A 24,552-nucleotide genomic window follows, 5' to 3' on the forward strand; every position below is an offset into this window, starting at 1 on the left:
TGCATACTGAAGTACAACTACAGAAATATTTCATTAGCAAATCATGAAAGAAAAATATTGACATCGACCCTGGCATACTGTCTACAGTCATCCCCTGTTCACAGTAGCAGCAATCACTAATAACAAATGCAGCTGTCCTTATATGAACAGAACATGGATGGAATTTATAGATAAATGATTCCCCTCCAGCAGGAACACATCTGATTTGTTGTTTAAATCAGACAGAAAGCTGTGTGATTGGTGATTGTGTTCTGGATGTGCTATGTTGCAAATACAGGCAGTAAAATACATTGTAATGTCATGGCTTTTTCAGTGAAACTATGTTAACAAAAATCACTTTAAGCTTAGAAACACCCATTGACAAACAAAAAGAGACTTGGGCAACCAAAGGTGAAAAATTGCTGTTGTGTGTGAACATAGGGTTAATAGTGCACAAATCCAAACAACTTTCATAGTAGGTGCAGCAACATCCTGATCAGTCCAGTTCATCTGCTTAACAGTTCTGGAATTTGCCATGTTCAATGAATTCAAGTACAGACAAGCAAGCCTAAAAAGCAAAACCAGGTTTACCTCAGGGGTAAGGGTGAAGACACGGGCTGGCACAGCAGGAGGTTGTCGTAGGGTGACAGCTGCAGAGATAAGAAAACATATAAAACACAGCAAGGCTGACCCCTCCATGAGCTCATTTGCCCCACCCAATCAAACAGGCATCTACCGTCACCAGGTTTTACTGATTTTCTGCACTTCATTTCATAATTCATTTCAAATCGGATAGATGATTTTGAGATAGGAGCCAAGATCATTTGTGGTGATTATGGTAATTGCAGAGTGTTCTGAGTATTATCATCACACTAGAGCTTGTAGAACCCCCATTTACCCTGTAACTTGACTGTGTGCTCTTTAAGCAGTGATACCATCAAACTCCTGTGGAGGAAGTTGGGTAGTTAGTGATACACCCATCAATGACTGAACTATAGAAGTGATTTCTTAGATAGCAAAAAAATTAAAAAACATCTAAAGTCAAAAAGTGCAAACTATAGCAATCTGACATGAACAAAAAAGCACATATAAATTATACACCATTTATGGGAATATGGGAGTAAAATACTTAATTTAAAGTACTGTGCAAAATTCAGAGACCATGCTTCAATTATTAATTTTCTGATTGAAACAGAGGTACAAAATCTGAAAAGATGTATAGCTTTTAGGAAAGACTGATTGTAATAGACCAAAAAAAAATATGAACATTTGCAAAGCAACCAAGAAAGTTCTTGATGTATTCAAAAAAAAAAGATCTGTACACCCTGGAGCCTAGGCGGTTAAACTTTTGAGATGTGCAGAACAAATTTAAAAAATAATGCTGAAATTTGGGCCAAGTGTGGGCACATGAAAGGGAAAATATATTCTATATGATGACTCTTCCGTGTTTTTTTCCTCTCTCAATGTCTGTTGTCTGTTATTTTCCCATCAGGCAGATTTTTGTTTTTTCCCCTGGAAATCAACTTAAAGACTTTGGCTTTTGACAGTTCTGTATATAATGACATATTTCATATTGCATGAAAAGGAGATCTGCTGTAAACCTTAAGAGAAGGAAGCATTACAGCGGTCTCACCTGCACCAGTATGCGTGGGCGTTGAGGTGAAGGGAAGGGCACATTGTGCATGAAACTTGAGATATGCCTGCAGAGAAGGCAGAGAGAAATTTCTATTAGCCTCTAATAGCCACAAATCTCAACTGGTGAGAAGTTAAGATATTGCAGGTTACCACGGACCTGTTTAAAAAAAAAAAAAACAACAACCCTGGGTCTCTTTCATACAGGAACTCCAGAGAATTTCTAGGGAAACCCTGGAATATCAGGTTCAGGGATATCCTGGAGAGATCTTTCACACACGCAACTCATGGCAGGACTTTTTCTGCATCAGGTGTGCTCTCGTAGTGGGAAATAAAACACATGCTTTAGGCGTGGTGCAGCATCTATGCAGTGTGTGCAGGACACTCCAGAACATTTCCTGTGCCATTCTCACATGTGCTGACTGTGACTTTACTCGGAGTCTTTACTAAGGCGGGAGGAGGTAGAAAGTCCGGGTAAGGTTCTGGACGAATGTTGTGGGCGGCAACGTTCACACATGCATCTCCTTCGAGTAAACTCTGGAACATTTCTTGATTACCGTTCATACAGTGAAAGGAGCATCTGAAACCTGAATAATCCACGGAATACGATTGTGTAAGAGGAATGCGATTACAGGGCAGCACAGTGGCACAAGCAGGTAGTGTCACAGTCACGCAGCTCCAGGATCTTCCGGTCACTCTGGGTTACTGTCTGTGAAGAGTTTGGTGTGTTTTCCCTGTGATGGCATGGGTTTCCTCTGGGTACTTCGGTTTCCTCGCACAGTCCAAAAACACACTTTGTGGCCATAGGTGTGAGTGTGTGACTGAATTTATGTATGTGTGTGTCGTCCTGTGAAGGACTGGCACCCCCTCTGGGGTGTATTCCCGCCTTGTGTCCAATGATTCTGGGTAGGCTCCGGACCCACCGCAACCCTTAATTGGATAAGCGGTTACAGACAATAAATGAATGTGATTACAAGATTATAAACTGTAATGCTTTAAATTAATTTGTTATAGAAAAAAGTAATCATATTACTTTCTCTCTCATTACTCTCAACACTACCACATACTCAAGTAACATAACGGAATGAACATATTCTGAAAAACATACACTTACTTTTCAATGGGCAGCACATGAGGTCCAGAGATGGAGTACCGATAGACAAATGTTAGGAACTTCTGAAAGACGGTAAAGAAAGGCCAGTGGGAAAGTACACATATGCTCTTCTTCACCTGTACTGTGCGGTTAGTGATAGGCCGGCGGTCTACTACACTGACCAAGCCCAGGCGCATTCTCTGCCGCTCAGACAGAGCGTCCCGTGGGTATGCTTCATAAAACTGAATAGCTGCTCCGTACACCTGACAAAGCAAGAAAGAAATTAGATTAGGTCAGGGCAAAGCACAATAGGTCAGATAAGGTAGAAAAAAGCTACTCCTATTGAACTTGACTGAATGATTGACTTGAGCTGCAGTGATTAGTAGACAAAGTCAGTCAGTGATGCTTATTGGGAAAAAAAATATTTCGTTTCCCAAATGGCACTTAAATATGGTAGTATTATGACAGAAAAAAAATAATAAACACACCAGATAACATAAGCTTTCAGTTAGCTGATATAGGAAACCTGGTTACAGAAATAATAGCTGATAATAGTTGTAGCTAGTTTTTTAAGATAGAAGAGTGAGGAAAAGGTAAGCTGCCAGTGCAGACTGACCTTGTCTCCAGAAGCGCTAGTGAGAACAAAAGTGGAGAACACGGGCAGTTGGTATTTGGTGTTGAGTGGCCAACTTTCCACAGTGACACCCATGGGGAGACAAAATACTGGGACAGAATCTGGCAGAGGAAATGACTCCAGATCTTCTTCAGGATACCGTCCAATTAAACCTGAGTATCCAACACACAACCACACAAATCAGCCAAGTATGAACAGGCTAATATTCAATCTTTTGTGAATATCAGCCAAAAATGTATCTGCTGACTTCCTCAGAAACTAAAGGTAAAAAGAAGAAACCTCATTCGTTTCTTGTTAGTGATATAATATAGTTTCAGTTCCTTTCTTTAAACCTCTGTCCACCTGCATCTGCCTGGAACTGTAGAGAGCATGTGCAATTTGGTGGAAATCATGACCACAGCAGTCAGAGAGGAAGAGGGAGTTTCACACACCTGCCTCATACACCAGGGCGTTGGCTTTAGCTACAGCTCGCTTATAGCAGAGGTACAGCGCCGGGCCCCACTGAAACACAAACACCTTTCATTGTTTACTTCTTTTTCAACAAAGATAGTGTAAACCACAGAAAAATCACAAACAGGAAGAGGTTCAGAGAGGTCACATTCTAGAAAGGAGAAGAAAACATGAGAAAGAGATAAAAATTAAAAGCTTTAACCCAATGCAGTTTATTTGCATACATTAGATAAAATTTACATTTAAACAGACATATGATCTGTCCTGCTGTTCCCAATCAAGAAGTTCCCAATCACATAATTTTGTGTATACAGGTGTAACAGAAAAAATGGGTCTGTATACTTTGCATTGTCTGTTGCTTTGTGTACTGTATTTAATGGCCTTGAGAAAACAAGGGGAGAAAAAGTGAGTGTGACATACAGAAATGGGAGGAAGAGAAAGCCAGATTGTGAGCAGTACCATGCCAGTGTTGAGGTTCTTGTCCACTTTGCAGAAGGTATGTGGGGCAACCTCCCCTTTGCTGGGCATTAACAGAGTGATGTCAGTGACGCCCAGTGTGTTGAGGGCCTGTGAATCAGGGGCCCGGCGGTACATTAGGAAGGTTCGGTGGGTGGTCGGTCCTCCAGAGCTCAGGCTTGCCGAGCGGCTGTACGGTGTTGTTTCTATTACGTGCCATCCTGGTTTCACTGGCTCTTTACCCTCATACAGAACACTACACACAGGTTAATTAATATATTATAAATATAAACCTACCACATTAACTCAAAACTGATTACAACAAATAAAAGACATAAATAAAGATAACTGGATATAATATCTGTATATTATTTCTGTATTTTGCATTAATAATCTTACTATCTATTCATATATTAACTGCATTTTATATAACATACTGGTCATTTCCAATTAAAAACCAAACTATGTATTTTTGGATTTAAAAAAAAAGAGGAGCTGTAGTTTCTACAATGTAAGTAAAGACAATAATTTCTACACACTATGATCATTGCAGCTATGCATATTTTCCAAGTTTTATGCATAATATTGGTTACAAAAATCTTTTCGGGCAATATTTTGCCTAACAAAAGGTTACCACTAGGTTTTATGCAAAAAAAAAAATAAAAAATCTGAGTGAACACCCCTGTGTTTTCTTACCCCAGATCCAGAATTGGAGGTTTGTCATGGCCTCTGCGGTAGCACAAGAACATGTGTGGGTTATTGATGAGGCCAGCGCTGAGCTCAGCTGGGTGCCCACACTGTGTCTTCTCAATACATGTGAAGCCCTCAGGCACCTCCTCACCAAGGCCGCGAGCGATGACTGCCAGATCAGTGACCGGCTCAACAGCACGCCCACCTCTCTGCTCACACTCTTCATCTGGAGCACAGTCACCCGCTAGCCCAGCCACCACAAAATAATCCACCAACTGAGGACATCTTTCCTCAGTCATGCCGCCTATCTACCCACCACTGAGAGAGAGAAAGAGAAAGATTGTTAGCAATTATGGCATTGTAGCTGCAGTAGTAAACAAACATCCCTAACACAAAGCTTTTTTTTTTATTTTTATATATGCATTACTTAATTTTACACTATACGACCTCAAGCATTTCCACTTCTATACAAAGTCCATGTGTAATTAAAGCAATGTGGAGTGCTGCTGTTGTGTCTGTATACTAGTAAAAACCCTATTACATAATCCTCTCTTAGCATGGGTGCATTTACAGTACTATGCAAAAGTTTTAGTCACCAGAGCTTATTCGATTTAAAAAGCTTTTTATCTGAGCAGTAAGTGTTTGTTTGTTAAAAAACAAACAAGAAATAACACCCAACATTAGAATAAAACCAAATAACTTTATTCCTGTAAGGGTGATATTCTGTGTGAATGTGTCGGTTTAAATTTTTCTAAATCTCTTCTCGTGGCAGTTCATATTATTTGAGGTTATCATCCTATACCTAGTTTTACCGGTTAATAAATAATGATTTTAAATAATGTGTGCTGGTGATTTAACAAATTCATGCAACCAAGGATGCAAATCATATATATATATATATATATATATATATATATATATATATATATATATATATATATATATATATATATAAGACTTCTGTACAGTACTGTATGTGTGTGCTTGCACTTGTATTAAAAACTAAATCATCAGCTCTTCCTCAGTCCTGTTGCCCTCTCTCTCTGAGTGATGGCTGCCGGTTGGCCTAAAGTCCATCCTGCACTCTTCCTATAACCCATAAACATATCCTGTTATGTACAGATGGAACCTGTAACTGCCAGCCTTTTTCTGCCAATGTACAAAAATATTCAATCACTGACTCAGACAAAGGCAAAGATCTGAGGGCATTAGTGCAATGTACACTATGCCTACAGCAACAGTTCACTGATAAGGTTACACTGTACAATTTAAATTCATGTATCGTTCATGCTTTCTCTACTACAAACAATTCATCTGGTGTTACCTCTGATCTGCAGCCTTAGATTAATGCTATTCACACTGCTTAGCAATGAAAAAGATTTTTTATTTAAAATACGAAAATAGGATATATTCTGGAATTTTTTAGAGTACATTAGACAATATTTGGTGAATGAGGTGTGTTTCCCTGAAAGGTGTGTTTACCCTGAAACTACAAGGCTAGTTTATCTGTAAGGAAATCACAGCTGGCAGAAATAATCTGACATAACTTGGAAAAACCTTAGGTAAATCTATCTGCAATTATTTCAGAACAAATCGTGATCACTGAACAACAAAGATGTCTTCACTTACCAACATTTGTAGTTGAAAAAATAAAAAATAAAAAAAGATTTTCCAACACACTAATACTTTGAGAGCAAATGTCCTAACCTGCTTTCTGCTGACATAAACACTCACAGACTCTCACTCTTTCACACCAAAAGCTTCCAGCTGGCAATCTGAACTTCAGTTTGACATTTGCTACACAATCACATCATTAAAAATAATTACTTGTGATATTTGACTAACATTGTGTAAATGTATTTCAAATTTCCATTCTTGAATGTTAGTCAAAATAAGTAGGGCTAGCTCAGAGTATTCGGCTGTTCGGCGTTATTCGTTCATATTTTTATTTATTTTTAATATATCTAAAATGTGGCTCCACTCCATAAAGGCAAAGCTCCACTCCATTTGTATTCAGGCTCTACAGCACTCCACCTATATTTAGCCTTGTCAACATAAAAGTCCCAAATAAAGCCTAAAAGAGCCCAACACACTACAACAATCTACTTACAACGAAGCATGGCGAAGGCTTTATACCTCAAATTAGATCAGACCACTTCCACAAAGCTCTGGTTAACTCGTGTACTCTGTGTTAGAGTTAGTGGGAGCTGCAGCACCCCGGGATATTAAAGGAGGAGTCTGATGCAGATTTTCTGAATGACAAACACTCCCACAACACAAAGCTCCGAAGCCCTAAAAATAAGTATATCTGGTCCAGCTCATTCTGGGTCGATATGATGCCATGCTTATGCCCCCCATCACTCAGAATAATGCTATCCAATGCAGGTCTGTTAGCCAAGAATTCATTTATGCAGTTAATTTTGTGCTGATCTGTCCAATGGAATTGCCTTAACAGCAATTCAGAATATTGTGTTGGCTGGGTCCATATGAGAGAAAATCGCACTAGCCTTCAACCTCCCTGCTTGACAGAACTGTGTGATTGGGTATACCTCAGTAGTGGTGGGAATTGTCAGTGAAATAAAAAAAGAGAGAAGACTAAAAAAAATGTATTACAATAAAAAAAAAAAATAAAGAAAAATTAAAAGGTACAAAATTCACAGACAGTTCAACCAAGCACAGTCTGATGCTTATTAAAAGTAGATATCTAGCAAATGTTATACCAACATCTGAAGATGCCATGTAACATAAGAGCGGTGAATGCTGCCTTGCTCAAACAGATCACACAGAATGTCAGAAATCAGAAAGATTTTCAGAATTAATGACTGTAGTCAAAGCAAAGCAGATCACAAAATATGATTTGGAGAATCTCAACATGAGGCGTTATAGCATTTGCCTGCAAGCAATCAAAAAAATCACTTTAAAATAAGACATGAAACTACATCAGAAGTATTTAAATTGTGGGGTGAAGGAATTGAAGGGGGGCAGGAATGAGAGGGAGCAGCTCTCAAAAAACAGCAATGTCACCTCCTGAGGAAGTAGTTTGAATAGCCTAGTTGCAGGCGGCATTAACCAAAATGGCAGCAAACAGTACATACAAGAGAAAAAAGTGTCTTCAGACAACTGCAGTGTAAAAATAATGGGAAGTTCTTGTCCAGTATTGCCATTAAAAATTAACCACATAACCTCCCTCTTACCAAAGTAGGATAATATTGTGCAAAAGCATTTCAAAAGCTTGTTGAATGATATCACAGCAATCAGAATTACTTCTGTCATTTGGAGCATTAATGTCTGTCCAGTGCCTTTCATTAGCTTACGTTCACTCCACAGTGTGTTGTACTACATGCAGAGCAATTTTGTGGCTAACACATGGCCAAACAATAGTAGGGGCAGGACATGCTCAAGACTTAAGGCATTCCCAAATGTTTTGTTTATGTCATGGTCCAGGACAACATAAAAAATATGCTAGAGAGAAAGGATGACATCATGCATAGTTGCATGCACCATATTTAGATAGCTCGTTGGTATTATTACACAACACTGCTACTGATGGATATTGTTTTCGTTGCCATGGTGATACCACATTATGGTAGAGATATACTTGTTGTTAATGCGTGTTCGCGTAGGCATCGTGGCTGCCTTGCGTATCCTATGTCTGTTTGGTACATCAGATGTGCAAGTCCTCAGAAAATAAACATTATACATATGCAAGGTGCAGTACACGTGTAAAGAGTAGGTGGGAGCATCAAAATGGTGAAAACTTTTGAAGAAGGCTGTGTCAGAGCCCAGCCTGCAATTATCGTGCTCTCTAGTGGAAGCCTCCAGTTACACGCGTAGTAGAACATAGGCAAGTAGGTGAACAGTTATGTTCACAAAGCGAATGATTGTCTATGCAAATGCATGGCCAAACAGCAAGTACATTTCTTATACGATCTAACACACCCTGCAAGTTCACAAATGAGGAATTAGTGAAACTAAGGAAACCCTCTGACCTCAGAGTTTCAGATGTCTGTTAAATGTCTGGATATGGTCAAAAAAGGGTCATAAAGATTTTGAGCATGTAAAACAATACTCAAATGTATTGTTTGAGAATATGTAACTGTGTTTGAGCAACTACATACATGTAAAATTAAAACACACAAATATATTAGAATGCACAAATTTAAAACAACAACAATAATAATAATTTAAATTCACAAATGTGGAATAAATGTGAAATGTTCTATAATATGTAATGTATAGAAATCATTTTTAATGTGTAAAAACGATTTGCATTTGTGAATCAAATATTGTGAATGTGTGAACCAGTACCTCTTAAATGGCTATAAATATGCCAGAGCAAACATTTGAGAGGTTCCAAATGTGACAGTGGGAGATTTTCAATGTGGTGGAAAAAATACACACATTCACCTTCTCTGCAGCTTGTGTGAACCTCTTTTTGCAGATGTGGATTTAAGACCCTGTTTTGACAGTCAAGTAATGGTGAATATTGTTTTAAAAAATCTATTTTTTGACCCTTCTTTGAGTCCATATCTGGAGCCTACCCAGATTTAAAGCATTAATCAACTAATCTTAAAACATATTAACAGAATGAGAGTAACATGAACTGCAGTAGAATTTTGTTCTTTTAGTGTGTCCCTCCCATCTCTGTTTATAAAATAAAAGCATAGAGTGTACAGCCAAAAGGAGGTTACCACTTATGATCTGAAAAGGTTTCACTTGAAGCGGAATATATTGAATTATTTTCAATATTTTTGCACATTAATGTGAGAAAACACTGGCTTATATGAGCAACTCTGTTATGCAGTATTTGCTTTGAACCAAGCAAAAATGGCTAAAATCCTCTCATGCTGAATGTGAGCTCGGATTTATTCTAATTTAAAGGATCAGGGGCTGAAAGCAGTCAGTCTGAGTAGGACTTTTTAGACAAGTTAAGAATGGTCCCGTGTTGTATCATCCTTTTGGTATCCTAACCAAAACAAATCACATTTTCATTTAGACCCCCAAGAAACTATGTTAACTTGCGGAAAAAAGAAATATGTCCCGTTTAACACAGCAATGATCACACAAAGTAATGTCCAGTCATGTTGGTGATTTGACTGCAGTCAGCTTTCTAATAAAACACAGTAATTCAGCCTTACTCTAATCTTGAAATCGCAGGAACAAACTGAGACATGTATTTCATGCATAATGCATTCATAGCGCATGCACTGAGCAGAGATACCACAAAGTCTAATCAAGAGAATTCATACTGTTCATTTGCTTCCCTACCCAAAGGATCTTAGCTGAATTTATTCCTACTTCTCTGCCATTTAATATAATGCAATACATATAAAAAATCTCATTCAGTATGCAGAACACTTCTCGCTGGATCCCACACAATCTTGGGTAGTGCTCTTCAGAGTATCTGTGGTATGCCATATTGATTTAATCTAAGATTATGCATATCTTATAACCTAAACGTAACTACAATCACAGCCCACACTCATACCAAATGAATATTCTGAAGCCTCAGGAGATCTGAGAGTTAAGTGATAATGTGAGACTTTAAAAGGGACATATTACGCAAAACTCACTTTTTGTGTGCATTTTTATTTCACTTGTGTCTCTATTGCTCCTATAAACACTCCAAACATGGAGGGGTGAAAAAAATCATCCAATAGATTCTGGTGTCAGGAATCATATGTTTCTACAAGCATAGGATCCGGTTGGATGGCCGGAAGGAAATTTGCATTGAACCACCCTGGCACCACCCCTTACCAGTGCAAACATGCAATGGGGCATGGCCAGCAAGAGTATATATTTTATTTTTTGCATAAAAGTAAAAGAGCTTTTAAACGGCTCATTCTGAAAGGGACTGAAACTGGCAAGAATATAGCTATATATAGAATATAGCAATACACCATGTGTATCGTTAGCTTTCTATAAACAGCTTTCTGTAGAAACAGACAAGTAAAAAACATTAAATATATTAATAAACAATTAAAACTTAAACACTCTGCAAAATGTAAATTTAAACAGAGTACACAGAGTACAGGGTTGTGCAAATATCTTAAAACCTGATGTTTATTTGAAAATAATACAAAGAAAATATGTGAATTGTTGAAAATAAAAAAAAGAGCCAGGAACATTATAAAAAAAAATTGGGACAAGGTCATGTTTCTCTGGTTTGTTTATGTTCAGAAAATCTGTGTCTGTTGTAGGTGGAACTGACAAAATCATGTCACGACCCACCTTTGCATGTTTAAATTCCTCAACTAAACTTGTGAGTGGTAGCTCCAGTACCCCTCTCCCATACCATACCATGCCACACTACTTAAACACTGCGACAACCCTAGCCACTTCTTTACAGCCTTAATCATAAAGAGTAGTATCCTATCGTGCTTTTCAATGTTTGGAGTTCTCTCCGTTGTCAGACGCCTTTATAAAAACTGTTTTTTGATTAAAATCATGAACATCACTTTTAACTTGAGAAATGTGATTCATTAGTTGTTTTTTGTTTTTACACAACTTCACCAGTATCAATGTTTTGGGAATGTGTTGCTGGCCTCAAATTCAAAAATTCAAATTCACATATTTGAAAAATTGTCTTTGTACATTGCTTTATTTACATTTTGCACTGCATCCCACATTTTCTCAAAATGGGGTTTGTTAAATAAAAAAATAACCCTGGAAATTAATGAGTATGCATGCACATCAGGAATCAACATATTTTTGTTTCAAAAACTTTATTTTTCACTCCATTTAATTTTTTTTATTATTATTTTGACTGGTGCATGCTGCAAACTTGCATTTTGCATTTGATAGATGATACACAAAAAGCCCAAATAACCACCAAATGGACTCAACATGACTTAAAGATGTAATAAGAATAGGAATTCAAGTGATTTAAGCACATGAGTATTCTGTTACTACATGGACTAAAAACTTTCTATAGAAGAAGAAATAGATGCCTATTTTAATTCAAGTCAGGACTTGGCTTTAATGGTGATGATCAATGGAAACAGTGGTGATCAATAGTTGTATGATTAGTCACAGTGTAAACTTCAGTGCTACTGAAATATTCATGTTCCATTGCGCACTCAACTCAGCATCTACAGCACGCTACGCAACTTCCTCTCTCATTAGCACAGAATGGTTGCATGGCAACAAGCTGAGAACCAGAGCATGTGTGTGTGAGTGCATGCCTCTGTGTGTGTGTGTGTGTGCGCGCGCGTGCTCATTCTTGAATGTGGTTTGGAGCCGCTGCAGGCAGAAACAGAGATGACATAATTAGCAGAGCTGAGTGTTTCAGACAGATAAACCTTCATATACAGCATGTGCAGATATTGCAACATACTTAAAGCCACTACAAGCCAAGTTAAGGACTCAAACTCAGGAGTCGGAATAAGGAGTCAAGCATCTAGAACTTTTCATAATGAGTGTCTCAAGAAAATATATGAAATCCAGTCCAAACAACACTACTCTTAAAATATTTAAAGTAATAAATCCTACAAATTAAGTTTATGATCAATATGTGGTATTATGTGACCATCAAACATGCCTAAGGCCAACAGACCGACATGACCCAAAAATAGGCAAACATTTTGATGTATTTGAGTCTGCACACGGATAACAGCAATGCTCAACCATGCAGAAAGGTGAGCAAAATAACACACACACAGGAAACCAGAAACAGCACAGCACACACCCACACACTCTATACTTCAATATGTGGGACTCTTCTGCTTCTTCTTACCATAAGACTGTATTTGTCACTTTTGAAGGTTCTTTGTGTGTGAAACAAATTCTTCCACTTGGAGCTCAAGGTGTGAGGAACTGATAAGAGCTAAACATAATACAGTCTCCAAAAGCCAGTTTCAAGTTGGAAGAGATCCTGCCTCAAGTGGAGGAGTTCAAGTATCTCAGGGTCTTGTTCACAAGTTAAAGATGGAGCGTGAGATTGACAGGCGGGTCAGTGCAGTGTCAGCAGTAATGCGGACTCTGTACCGATCTGTTGTGGTGAAGAGAGAGCTCAGCGGAAAAACAAAGCTCTCGATTTACCGTTCAATCTACGTCCCAACCTTCACCTACGGTCATGAGCTTTGGGTAGTGACCGAAAGAATGAGATACAAGCGGCTGAAATGAGTTTCCTCCTCAGGGTGTCTGGACTCTCCCTTAGAGACAGGGTTAGGGGCTTGAACATCCGGGAGAGACTATGCATCTCCACGTAGAGAGTCGCCAGTTGAGGTGGTTCGGGCGTCTGGTCCGGATGCCTCCTGGACACCTTTCTCTACTACATGTCTCAACTGACCTGGGAATGCCTTGGTATACCCCCGGAGGAGCTGGAAGCAGTGGCTGGGGAGAGGGAGGTCTGGGTTTCTTTACTCGGACTGCTTCCCCCGCGACCCGGACCTGGATAAGCAGTGGATGGATGGATGGATGGATGGATTGATAATACAGTCTCAACAGTGTTCTCACTGTTCTGGCCCTTCACATATAACTGTATCCACAAATGGTGTCAATGTACTGCCGGCTACAGAATTCTATGCATTACTCAACAATTCCAACATGGTTTTCAGTCTGCTATCACCTATTTTTACCATGCAACCTAATTTCAAATAAATTTTAAATAGCTACTTTGCCCTAATGTTGCAAGAAAATACCACCTGCCTGATTAAAAATATCAGTATGGCCTAAATTTCATACTGATGCATCACTACAGTACCATGCACTCTAAAACGCTATTAAAAACGGATAATTGGATTGGTCATACAAGAACTATCTAGAATTACCTAGAGTAAAAAAAATCGGTTAGTAAAGGTGGTACCTTTTTTGACTGGGGGTTGCAATGTGGTGGTTGCGATTCGCTGGTTCTTGTCAGTGACCAGGACAGACAGTGAATAATTTAAGGAAGCCTTACGAAATTTTAAAATATGACAGGAGCCTCAATTTTATGTATTTGTTTTGGTAGAGCGCCCAAGCGCTTCCATTGCTCAAGAAACAAACAGAGTCATTGTTTGGTGTTATAAAAATCCACTGATATTTTGTGAATTATGTGCTCTGTGTGTTGTTTGGACGCTTTGAGGAACTTACACGATGGGTTGAGTGTAAAGTTGACTCATTGAATCGAGTTCACGAATTAAGTGCAAATTCAAGTCAATTATTCAAAACATTGTTTACAAGCATGGGCTGCACATGCTCTGACCTCATGTACACAGCTGCTGGGAAACAGAGACTACACACAGCTCACCTTAAACACTGGATTATACTTCAGAACGTGTGTTTGTGACTGAAAACTGATGAATAATGCACTAAACAAGTCACAGAAAGTCCTTTGGTTGGGGGGGGGGGGTGCGCTAAACTAAACAGCCAATAATAAAACATTACGACACATTAATAAAGGGACGTGGATTAGCTGTTTGAGAATTTACTGCGTTAATTATCTCATATCTGTAATCAGCAATCTGGCATGAAGCCCAGTCATACCATAAACCTATGTCCTGACACTATATAACAACCTAGAAGAAAGAGAGTGGAGACAGCCGTGTCCAGCACTGTGAAGGCCACGACAATGCTGCTGCATCACAATACCCCTCGTCTCCTGGGCACACTGCCATGCCACAATGCCTCACTGTGAAACGGGGATGATCAATCACCACCAGACGTAGCCAACATCTATACGGCACAAAAACACTCTGCCATAAAGCACAAAGAACAGACTAGTGTTTGGACAATAGGCTCTACTGACAGAGAACGGATTACGTGATCACAGAAAGTTACACGATTTGCACAAAAAGTAGTCATACCTTAAGATATATCTATACGTGTGTGTGTGTGTGTGTGTGTGTGTGTGTACACTGCATTGGTAATAGCAGATCAGACACTACAGTGTCATTGCTAGACCGAGAATAACCAACTAGCCAAAAATATCCAGCAAAGAGTGCCCTGTGATAGCTTATGAAAGACTTCAGAATGACTAACACATTCTGCAGCAAGAGATGACCTACTGTTTCCGACTCTATGACAGCAATGACAGTCGGCTTCAAAAAACAAGGTGGACCAACATGGTAAGTGTTTGACTAATAGAGTGGCCAGTTATTGGGAACAGTATTCTGTCCTGTCCAGTGCAACATACACAAACACACTTGCATAATGTCCATGTCACTGCAGCACTAAGAATGATCCAGCACTCAAATACTAAATTCTTTGTTGCTTTCCTTTGGAAGTCCTAATCATTATAATGCCACATTCATCATGTTTTACAAAGTGTGCAGAGTAACTGACTGACTACTGTCTGTAACTGTAGAAATGCAAAAAGTGTCCCTCTAATGTCTATTTTTTAAATTTTGGCTAACTGGTATATATCATGACAAATAATATATTTAGGTTTAGTGTTAGGCAGGCAAATACAAGCCCAAAAGTAACATAACCCTGTTTGTATAAGCATTTAAGCTCATAAGCATGAGCATGTTTTATTTGTTCACATGTAGGGAGTGTCTGGCCCTTTCAACACAAAGTTACAAACAGCAATGACAGTCTGCTTCAAAAAAGCATCTCTATTTAAAGTAGTTCAGAAATACACCCCTTAGTTATGCAGGAAAGAGCAGACGAGGTTATACACCCTCAACTCTCTGCTGTGTTCAGATTTCTTCATATTCATGTAGGGTTGTCATTATTTAAATATGACTACTTAATTTGTTTGAAATGTATGGTTATAAATCAGGAATGAAGCATTCAAAAATCCATTTCCAAAAAGTATTTTTGGAATATTATTATTGAAAACTTTTGAAAAACTCATGATTTCTTATGACTGATTAGTTCTGTTTTTACTGTCTGGCTATTTGATGATCTATCGTCAAAATAACTAGCAGATTATTAAAATTTGTCAGATTAAAATAGTACAAAGACAATATTTCAGATATTGAAACTGAAAACTTTATTGGTTTTGTGAAAAAATATTTGCCTATTTTGTTTCTGATGCTAGCAACATATTTCAAAACAGTTGGAACAGGGCAGTTGAGAACTTATAGCAAGGAGTTACAAATACCTCTTCTTTTAACAACAATAAACGTTTGGGAACTGAAGAGAGTTACATTTCATTCATTGTCTGAAACCGCTTATGCAATTCAGGGTCACGGTGGGTCCGGAACCTACCTGAATTCACTGGGTGCAAGGCGGGAACACACCCTGGAGGGGGCGTCAGTCCTTCACAGGGTGACACACAAAGTCACACTTACGGACATTTTTAATTCGCCAATCCTACCAACGTGTGTTTTTGGAGGGTGGGAGGAAACCAGATCTCCCAGAGAAAAACCACTCGGACACGGGGAGAACACACCAAACTCCTCACAGACAGTCACCCGGAGCAGGACTCAAACCCACAACCTCCAGGTCTTTGAAGCTGTGTGACTGTGACACTACCTGCTGCGCCACCATTATATTTCATAATACATCAAATGTTTTCAGTGGGTCTGAAATAGTGTAGCACCTCTTTTACTACACGACAATGCTTTTATTTTACATGAAGAATATAAACTAGCTTTGCCTTGTTAAAATTAGCCAGGACCTCTATTGAAAAGACAAGGCCTGATTGGGAGCATGATGCTCTAAAATCTATATGTCATTTAGCATTATCAATGCCAAATCCACAGATTTGGAAGTGTTTCTGAGTCATCCCAGTCGAGGGCCACAGCCAGCAAATATTGGTTTTCTGCCTTGTTCCTTACATATAGAGATTTCCCTGGAAACCCTGAATCTTTACAAGACAAGGTTTTCTGCTATTTTACAATGAGAAATGTGTTTCTTCAACTTAAAGCATAGCGCTAGCACCCTACCAGAAACTCTGGGTAAAATCAGAGCAAGCACATGTGTGAACAGAAGCCCTAATGCCCCGGAGTGTATCCTGAAAGTGCTGCATAGATGCTGGCCCATGCCTAAAACAAGCTGCATCTCCAGACCTGATACATCTGAGTTTCTGTGGAGTTGCTCTGAAGTTCGTATGTGAAAAGGGCTAATTACTCTTCAGCACTGTCCCTCCACATGTTCACAGGCTGCTAGAAACTTAGAACAGTGGGTTGAGATTGGGTTTCCTTATCTAGAGTGTGAAAACAAAACACTGTAGGCCATGCTTTTGTAACTTGGCCTGAGCATGCAACAGACCCTGGGAAAACACTGGCCAGTGAGTGGCACAAGAGACTTCAGCTGAGTCAGAAAATGGATCTGAGCATTTGTGTTACATGACAAAAAATATGAGGCAGAATACAGATGTGACGTGACAAAAAAAAAAAAAAAACTCAAGAGATATATTGTTTTATATGAGAAGTAACTCATAAGAAGTCTTATTTCCCATTTCTGGGTAACAAGAACTAAAATGAGCTTATGGAGAATCATTTTCAGCACTGTTTATTTTGGTAGTTTTTATAACAGGTCCAGAAAAAGTAGGAAGTTACCAAAATGTTTTATGTTAAGCCTTACAGCAGTACGATTTGGTATCATTAAGTAGGTAATATTAATCAAACTTCTCACAGTTTTGCTAATACACTAGTATTCTTCAACAGCAACTGAATCAAGGGCCAAGATATAAAGCCAGAGAGTGATTTAGAGTACGAGTTTCAACAGCAAAAACTGTGCTGACCAAGGGTTGAACAAATGCAAAAAAAGAGGAATTGAAGAGAAGAGTAGGAGAGAAAAAAAGTGTGAAGGAAAGAGAGTGAGTTTATTTTAAGCCACCTCCAGGATTGATTTACCCCTGCACTTGTCAGCTTTCCTAAGACAGATTTGGTGGAGGCCAGGGAATAACATTTTAATCGCATATCCTCCAAACGGACATGAATGTCAGCATACAAGTGTACAATAACAGATAATTACCTCACATGCCACAATCTACCAAGGCCAATGCTACTGAAGCTTCCAAGGACTGCTTTTCTTTTTTTTTTTTTAAGCAGATTGTATTGTAATGGGACATATATTCCTGAAGTTTTAGTTTTCTGTAAACTTTTCATATAGAGTTTAAGATTTAAATTTGATTTTAAACAACAGAAGTCATTTTCTATAGGGAGATAACAATGCATACTAATGAAAAAAATTTGTGATCACCAAAACCTGTGCCACTTTTGCATTGTACTGGGACCCCAGGTGAACCCAGAAATCTATGAGCTTTGTTATGACCAACATATAACTGCATGATTAAACCCCACCACATAATTATCTATGATACACCTGGACGGTACGGGCTAAAACACTGTGACCGCTCACACTACTGCTGTGTTTCCAGTACTCCTGTGACAATACTTCACTTCCTCTAAGAGGTTTATGGTTGAATATGCCTTGATGTTTTATTTCCTCTCTTTCTCTTTTTTAGGCTCATCTAAGTGGTTTCGCCAGTACAGCTAGAGTCAGTTCCTCAAACTGACATCAGCTGAGTAAAAGTAAAATTTCCTTCTGAAGAAGGCACTCCAATGTGTGTCCACAGCATGACTGAGGACTGAGAGCACAGACAGATTAAAATACAATGCTTCTTGTAAGACTGTACTTGAATCAAGAATAATCTGAAAACTTGTTTCTTCTGCCTAGGAAGCATTTGTGTCATTTTAAATAGGTCAGGGTCTATTAAAAATGGGGTGTCACAATAAAAGATATTGGGGCTTTCACCAATTGCACAACATCTGCAGACAATACAGCATTAGACATTCTTTTTCCTGAACAATGCAACCTTAATGTCTACACTGGCTCATTTGTGTAAAGCTCTCAGCTCACGAAGAGCTGCTCTCACCCTCAGGTTTAAGAATGTTGATTGCCCCTGTAATGCAAGTGGGTTTTCACTCCCACTTACAACAACAATACATAAGCATGAGAAGACATGCCCTGATACAACTACAAGATAATCTCACAGAGTGGAGGGATATCACAAAATGTATAAATGTTTGATATGTCTGAACTAACAGTGTGCATTAGGGTTGGGCGTCATAACGTCATAAACATACCCCATATGGTTGGGGTACCATAAACTGTGGTATTTAAAATGTGAACAGTATCTCAAAATGGGGGCGATATTTATGACATGTACTTAAAGACACTGAACAGAAATTTGACACACCACAAACAAGGCCAAAAAGTGCAATCATATGCATTTAATGTTGCATTTTGAAAAAGGGTGTGTGGGGGGGCCAAAAAAAACAAAACACAGTTGTGAGTTTATCTGTGAGGTTTGGATAAGAGAGAGTCAGGAAGCTTAAAAAAAGACAAATTACTCAGAAGACACTTCATTTGACTTTATGCTCACATGTATGAGACCTTGTCCTCTGAATATGTGTGATTTGAGAGATATATGGAAAATCATCTGCTATGTTGTGCTAAATGACAAGTGCCAGTTAGTTGGCCAGCTATGCTTCTAAACAGGGAACAGCCTGTTTTATTTCACTTGTTTTTTCCTCCCTCAGATACTGGTTTTTATCGTCAACAGGCATGTCTGTGTGCACTGTCAGGCTGTGCTGAAATGAAATGCACAGCGCCGAATATCCTTCACTCAACCCACACTCACAGATCTGAGACTCATGCAACAGTGCATCCCCCCACCCACCGCCACCCCATGGCAATACAGTATACTGTGTTAATACTTTGAGATTGTATGACGGTTTAAAAAATGTCAATACCACCCATCACTGGTGGGCATCAAAAGTACAAGGAAAGTACTTAAAAAGATTAACAAAAACAAGTATTTTTATTTAACATTTCAAACATTGTGCTGTGCTACTTCCAAATAAACATGACTAGGCCTAATTATACACCATTTTAAATTAAATGTGCAGCTGGTCAAGCAAGGCTCATGCTAATGCAGGGTAAGACATAGCATAAATATTTTAAGTTAAGTTAAACACATATGGTTTTCCACCTGGGCCTGTAGCATGAAGCACCATCAGCAGTGATTCAGACAAATAATGACATACTGTTAAGCCAGCCTGTAAAAATTACAGCACCAATAAGAATACAGGGGCAAAATCATGGAGACAAATTTACGAATGAATGAGGGTCACGTGTCTAGAAAGCCCATAGATCATTAACAATAGAAACTAAACTTGTGGGACACTGGCTGTATCATTTAATATAAAGTATAATTTAATATCCAAACTGACAGCATATTCATGCTAAACCACAATAGCTGTTACAAAGACATACTAAAAGTCTAGAATATAGCTAAAAGTAGAATATAGCTGAACATAGCATAAAGTACTAAAGAGTGACTTAGTATCAGACTTTTCCCCATATTAAGCTGTCTATTACACTTTACTGACAAAACTAATCTAAACATAACATTATATTAAGCTATTACATTAATATTATATTTTATGTCCTCTATTAAAAAGACTACCTTGGCTTAATGTACAAAATTACCAAAGAAGGAAGATCAGTTTTATCATTTCACAGATGGCTGTTATAAGCAATCTATTCTCGATAGGATTTAATCCAATTTTAAATGAATTTAAAGAGCACCATTTTTATTTTAAACAAATTAAGCGTCTTTACAGTATTCTGTCTCCTAGGCCCAAATGAGAAATACTGAGGTGAATGTAACACTGATCTGAGATTCTGAGATTTGCAGTTCTAATAATAATAATAATAATAATAATTAAGGTTTAAAAGTAATGTCGAAACAACAACCTACGGACAAGGAATGTATAACACTATACAGTCTTGGCAAAGAGCTTGTAGATGGTATTAAAACAAGTTAGTTAGGACTCTTCATTCATAACAACCGTTAAATATCCTACACCACACCCCTTTTTAAAAAGTCCTATGAATAGGGACTGTAAAGTTCCCAAATCTAATCAAAACCGAATCATTCGTGCCAGACAAGTGTTTATTTGGTGGTTCGCTCTTCTAAACCTAAAAAAATGAAAACACAGAAAAGTGGTTTTGGGTTTAATCGTGTGTGGGAACGAGATATTTAATAACTTGTTCACACGCCTTCGTTTATTTCGAAGGGATGACTCCTGCACGGCACTAAACAGCAGAGAGTACTCAAGACAAATATTTATGAAATTTCCTTTGCCCTGGTCTGTTATTTACTACATTACGAACTTGTTTTGACTTTAATATTTTAACGGTCTCAATCCCCACAGCTCTCTATCTACATAAATGAGCTAACCCACTAGCACAACACCAGTTAGCCCGTTAGCTTGTCAGCCGTCAAAAAGCAGCGGTTAAAACACGTTCAAAAAGCGAGTCGTCGTTTTTGAGCATTTAAAACCACTCTAGACTGTGGAGTACATTTAACACTTAAATAATAATAACCACTGTTTTAGGAGTCCGTTATACCGTTAAACTGAGCCAATTCACTCACCACAACAGCATTATTGCCAGAGGCAGCAGCTAACGGTAAAAACGAAGCCCTGAGAGGTGACTTCTCTCTCACAGCTTACAATAACAGCATAAACACACAAAATACAAAGAGCGTTTAAACACGTACCACTCGACCTGTGCTGGACACTCAGACTCCGCTGTGTAAGGAACATCTCTAGCTCATTTAGGTCATACTGAAGATAAGAACCTCCTGCTGAACGCACCACAGCACGGCGGAGAGGTCGACTTGTGATCAGCGAATACGAGCAAAAACAGAAACAACAAAACGGGACACTTTCACTTTTCTTTCGAGGTTTTAGAACTGGAGCTAACACGGCCTCGTTCCTTTAGATGACTCTGCACGGCTCCAAGAGTGTGTGAGAGCCTCAGCCATCTCTGAGGGAAAATAAATTAAACCTAAATACGGTCTCGGAGAGTCGCAGTGGTGTAGAGCCGCTGTTTGTGAGCTCAGGAGGAGCAGCTGGAAATGCGACACTGACTACTGCCGGCGGGGCGTGAGAAATCAGTTTTTATCACAGCTTTTACCCATCTGTACTCTTACCAACTATTCACGAAACCAACAACACAGCACTTAACCCATTCACCAAACCAGTAAAACAATCAGATAACATTTACCTAATTCACTCACTCACCACTGCTACAGCATACACAGAAATCAGCCTCTACCCCATTCACTCATTCTCCACAGCTACAACATACGCAGCAATCAGCCTCTACCCCATTCACTCATTCTCCACAGCTACAACATACGCAGAAATAAGGCTTTAAGACATTCACCAAAGCTACACCACTCACTCACCATTCACAACGGCTACAAAATACACAGAAATCTGCATTTACGCCTAAAACGTTCTCACTGCACCAACAACACTCAGGTCAGCCTTTACCCAATTCACTCATTCACCACGGCTACATCATACAGATATTAGCCTTCACCCCACTCACTAAAGTTATACACCTTTATCAGGCTTTAAATCCATTTACCCACTCACCATCAGCCTTTACCTAATTCACTCCTTCACCACAGCTACAACATTCAGATATCAGCCTTTACCACATTCACAACATCCACAGACGGACACCACATACATTTGAAGACATAATTATATTAAAAGGGGTTAATGTCCCATTTTGCTGAAAAAAATGGCTATAGGAAGATTTTTTTACACTTGGTAGCATTCAGCCAAAAAAAAAAAAAAACAATCCTCTTCATGTCATCATTCTTGCTTCTTTTTATTTATTTATTTAGTTTTGCCTATTCCTTTAATGTGAGTATGTGGCTCCAGTTGCTCAGTCTTAAAGCAGTTCAGACAGAAAGGAAAACTTCCAAGTGAGATTCCCATTTTGGGTGAGGTTTTTCAGTACAGATAAGCAGCGAATGTTAATGGTACAACAAACATTTTTAATGCCATAGTATTTACTGCATGAAAAAGTGGTAACACTGCAACCCTTGTTCTGACAAATGCTAAACATCATATGCTTCTCTAATTCTACACATAGAACCATTTTAAATATAATTTTACATAAGAGAAATACTGACTAAAGTTTCATTTTCATTTGTGTGTGTGCTCATGTGAATCTAGGCTAACAATCAAAACACTTACTGTCCCAAAGAACCAGAAGTTAAAAAGTGCAGGAACATATTACAATCTGGAATAAAGAGTAAAAATCATAAATTAATTGTTATACTGGGTAGCGCAGCAGGTAGTGTCACAGTCACACAGCTCCAGGGACCTGGAGGTTGTGGGTTTGTGTCCCACTCTGGGTGACTGTCAGTGAGGAGTTTGGTGTGTTCTCCCCCTGTCCGCGTGGGTTTCCTCAGGGTGCTCCAGGTTCCTCCCACAGTCCAAAAAAAATAAATAAATAAAATAAAAATCACGCCCAGTGATTCCGGGTAGGCTCCAGGCCCACCTCGGCCCTGATTTGGATAAGTGGTTTCAGACAATGAATGAATGAATGAATAATTGTTATACAGACAACTCCCAAATCACAATCCATGTATTGAATTAAAAGCCTGTATATTTAAATAAAACTTAACTTGATTTCAATATATAGAAACACACACACACAGTATAAAAGCTGTAATAACAAGACTAGCTAAATGTTAATTCATATTTATAAGCAACATGCTGGAATTTTCTAAAGCAGTTACTTTTTGCTCTTGTTTCATCAGAAAACAACTGCCACTTTGTTTAAGGACGAATAAATTTCTAGCTAACATTAGCAGTAGCTAACATACAAAAGTACTGTAAAAACATGTAACAATTCAAATTTCAAACAGTAGCTCGTGGTCGTCTTTCAGTAACTGTAAAATATTTATTTTAAGAATTTTTCATTTGCTAAAGGAAATGGAAGACCTTTAAATCTTGAGGTAACTTAGCATAGCTCTGTTAGCACTAGCTAACATAACTGGCTGACGCTTACTTTGATAACTGACAACGACACAGATTTAGTTATGATTAAAGCTCATAACTAACAAACCAATTCATTAATAACATGTACGTTGTTGTAATCAAATCAAATGATATTTAAAAATTTATTGTCGTACTTTATCATTGGCTCAGCTGAAGAAACCGTTATAAAAAAAAAAAAAAACAGGTGTTTTGACGAGTTGTGCTACCTTGTCGAAATGTGCTTCCATGGGGTACTTTTATACGTACAGTTTAAATAAAATAGTAGGTGAGCTAAATGTAGTGTATCAGGAGATGCTGCCGACAGAAGTATAAGCAGGAGATATGCACAGCCCAAATACCCCTTATTAAAGATATTATAAGATTACTACGGGGATAAGAAATTGAATTTTTTTTTTTCATTTAATTCACTGTGTACAGTTTTGGAAAACTCATGCAAATAATAACAGTGAAATATGTGTAATTCACCGGAGAAAAACATTTTTAACACAAAAAACACATGAACAAATAAATAATTTTGGTCTGAGCATGCAAAATAGCATATTTCGACAAGGTAGTACTAGTCAGAACACCGACACAGTAGCCGCTGTGCCATACTTCTGGCATTACTGTGATGGGACAAAAGGGGACAGCACTGTAACATCTCGGCTAAAGCTTCTGCTGATGGGCTGCAATGACGAATAATTATGGTCATGCATAAGAGATACAGAGTGAAGGAAATTTCCGTATTTTCAAAAAGCCATTAAAATAATTTAATAAAATTGATTAAATGAATAAACAAACCCAAAAGACCTCTTCATTCCCACGTAGTCAGCAACAGTCAGAAATAAAGATTTCATTACCCTTTTGTACACATTCAATTAAATTCT

General features: G+C 38.4%; 1 protein-coding gene across 1 annotated transcript in view; it reads right to left on the minus strand.

Annotated features, from left to right (window-relative positions):
• Positions 1-21,929, minus strand: part of LOC136708241 (DENN domain-containing protein 4B-like) — a 39,073-nt gene extending 17,144 nt beyond the window's left edge. Inside the window, exons 1-8 of the mRNA XM_066682635.1 lie at positions 21,379-21,929; positions 4,941-5,252; positions 4,248-4,500; positions 3,770-3,839; positions 3,321-3,490; positions 2,726-2,967; positions 1,613-1,679; positions 571-629 (exon numbers count right to left, since the gene is read on the minus strand). Of these exons, the coding sequence (XP_066538732.1) occupies positions 571-629; positions 1,613-1,679; positions 2,726-2,967; positions 3,321-3,490; positions 3,770-3,839; positions 4,248-4,500; positions 4,941-5,233 (1,154 nt within the window). The 5' untranslated portion in view covers positions 5,234-5,252; positions 21,379-21,929. The remainder of the gene's footprint in view (positions 1-570; positions 630-1,612; positions 1,680-2,725; positions 2,968-3,320; positions 3,491-3,769; positions 3,840-4,247; positions 4,501-4,940; positions 5,253-21,378) is intronic.
• Between the last annotated feature and the right edge of the window lie 2,623 nt (positions 21,930-24,552).

The sequence above is a fragment of the Hoplias malabaricus genome, chromosome 10 (assembly GCF_029633855.1).
Source record: "Hoplias malabaricus isolate fHopMal1 chromosome 10, fHopMal1.hap1, whole genome shotgun sequence".
NCBI classification, from domain to species: domain Eukaryota; kingdom Metazoa; phylum Chordata; class Actinopteri; order Characiformes; family Erythrinidae; genus Hoplias; species Hoplias malabaricus.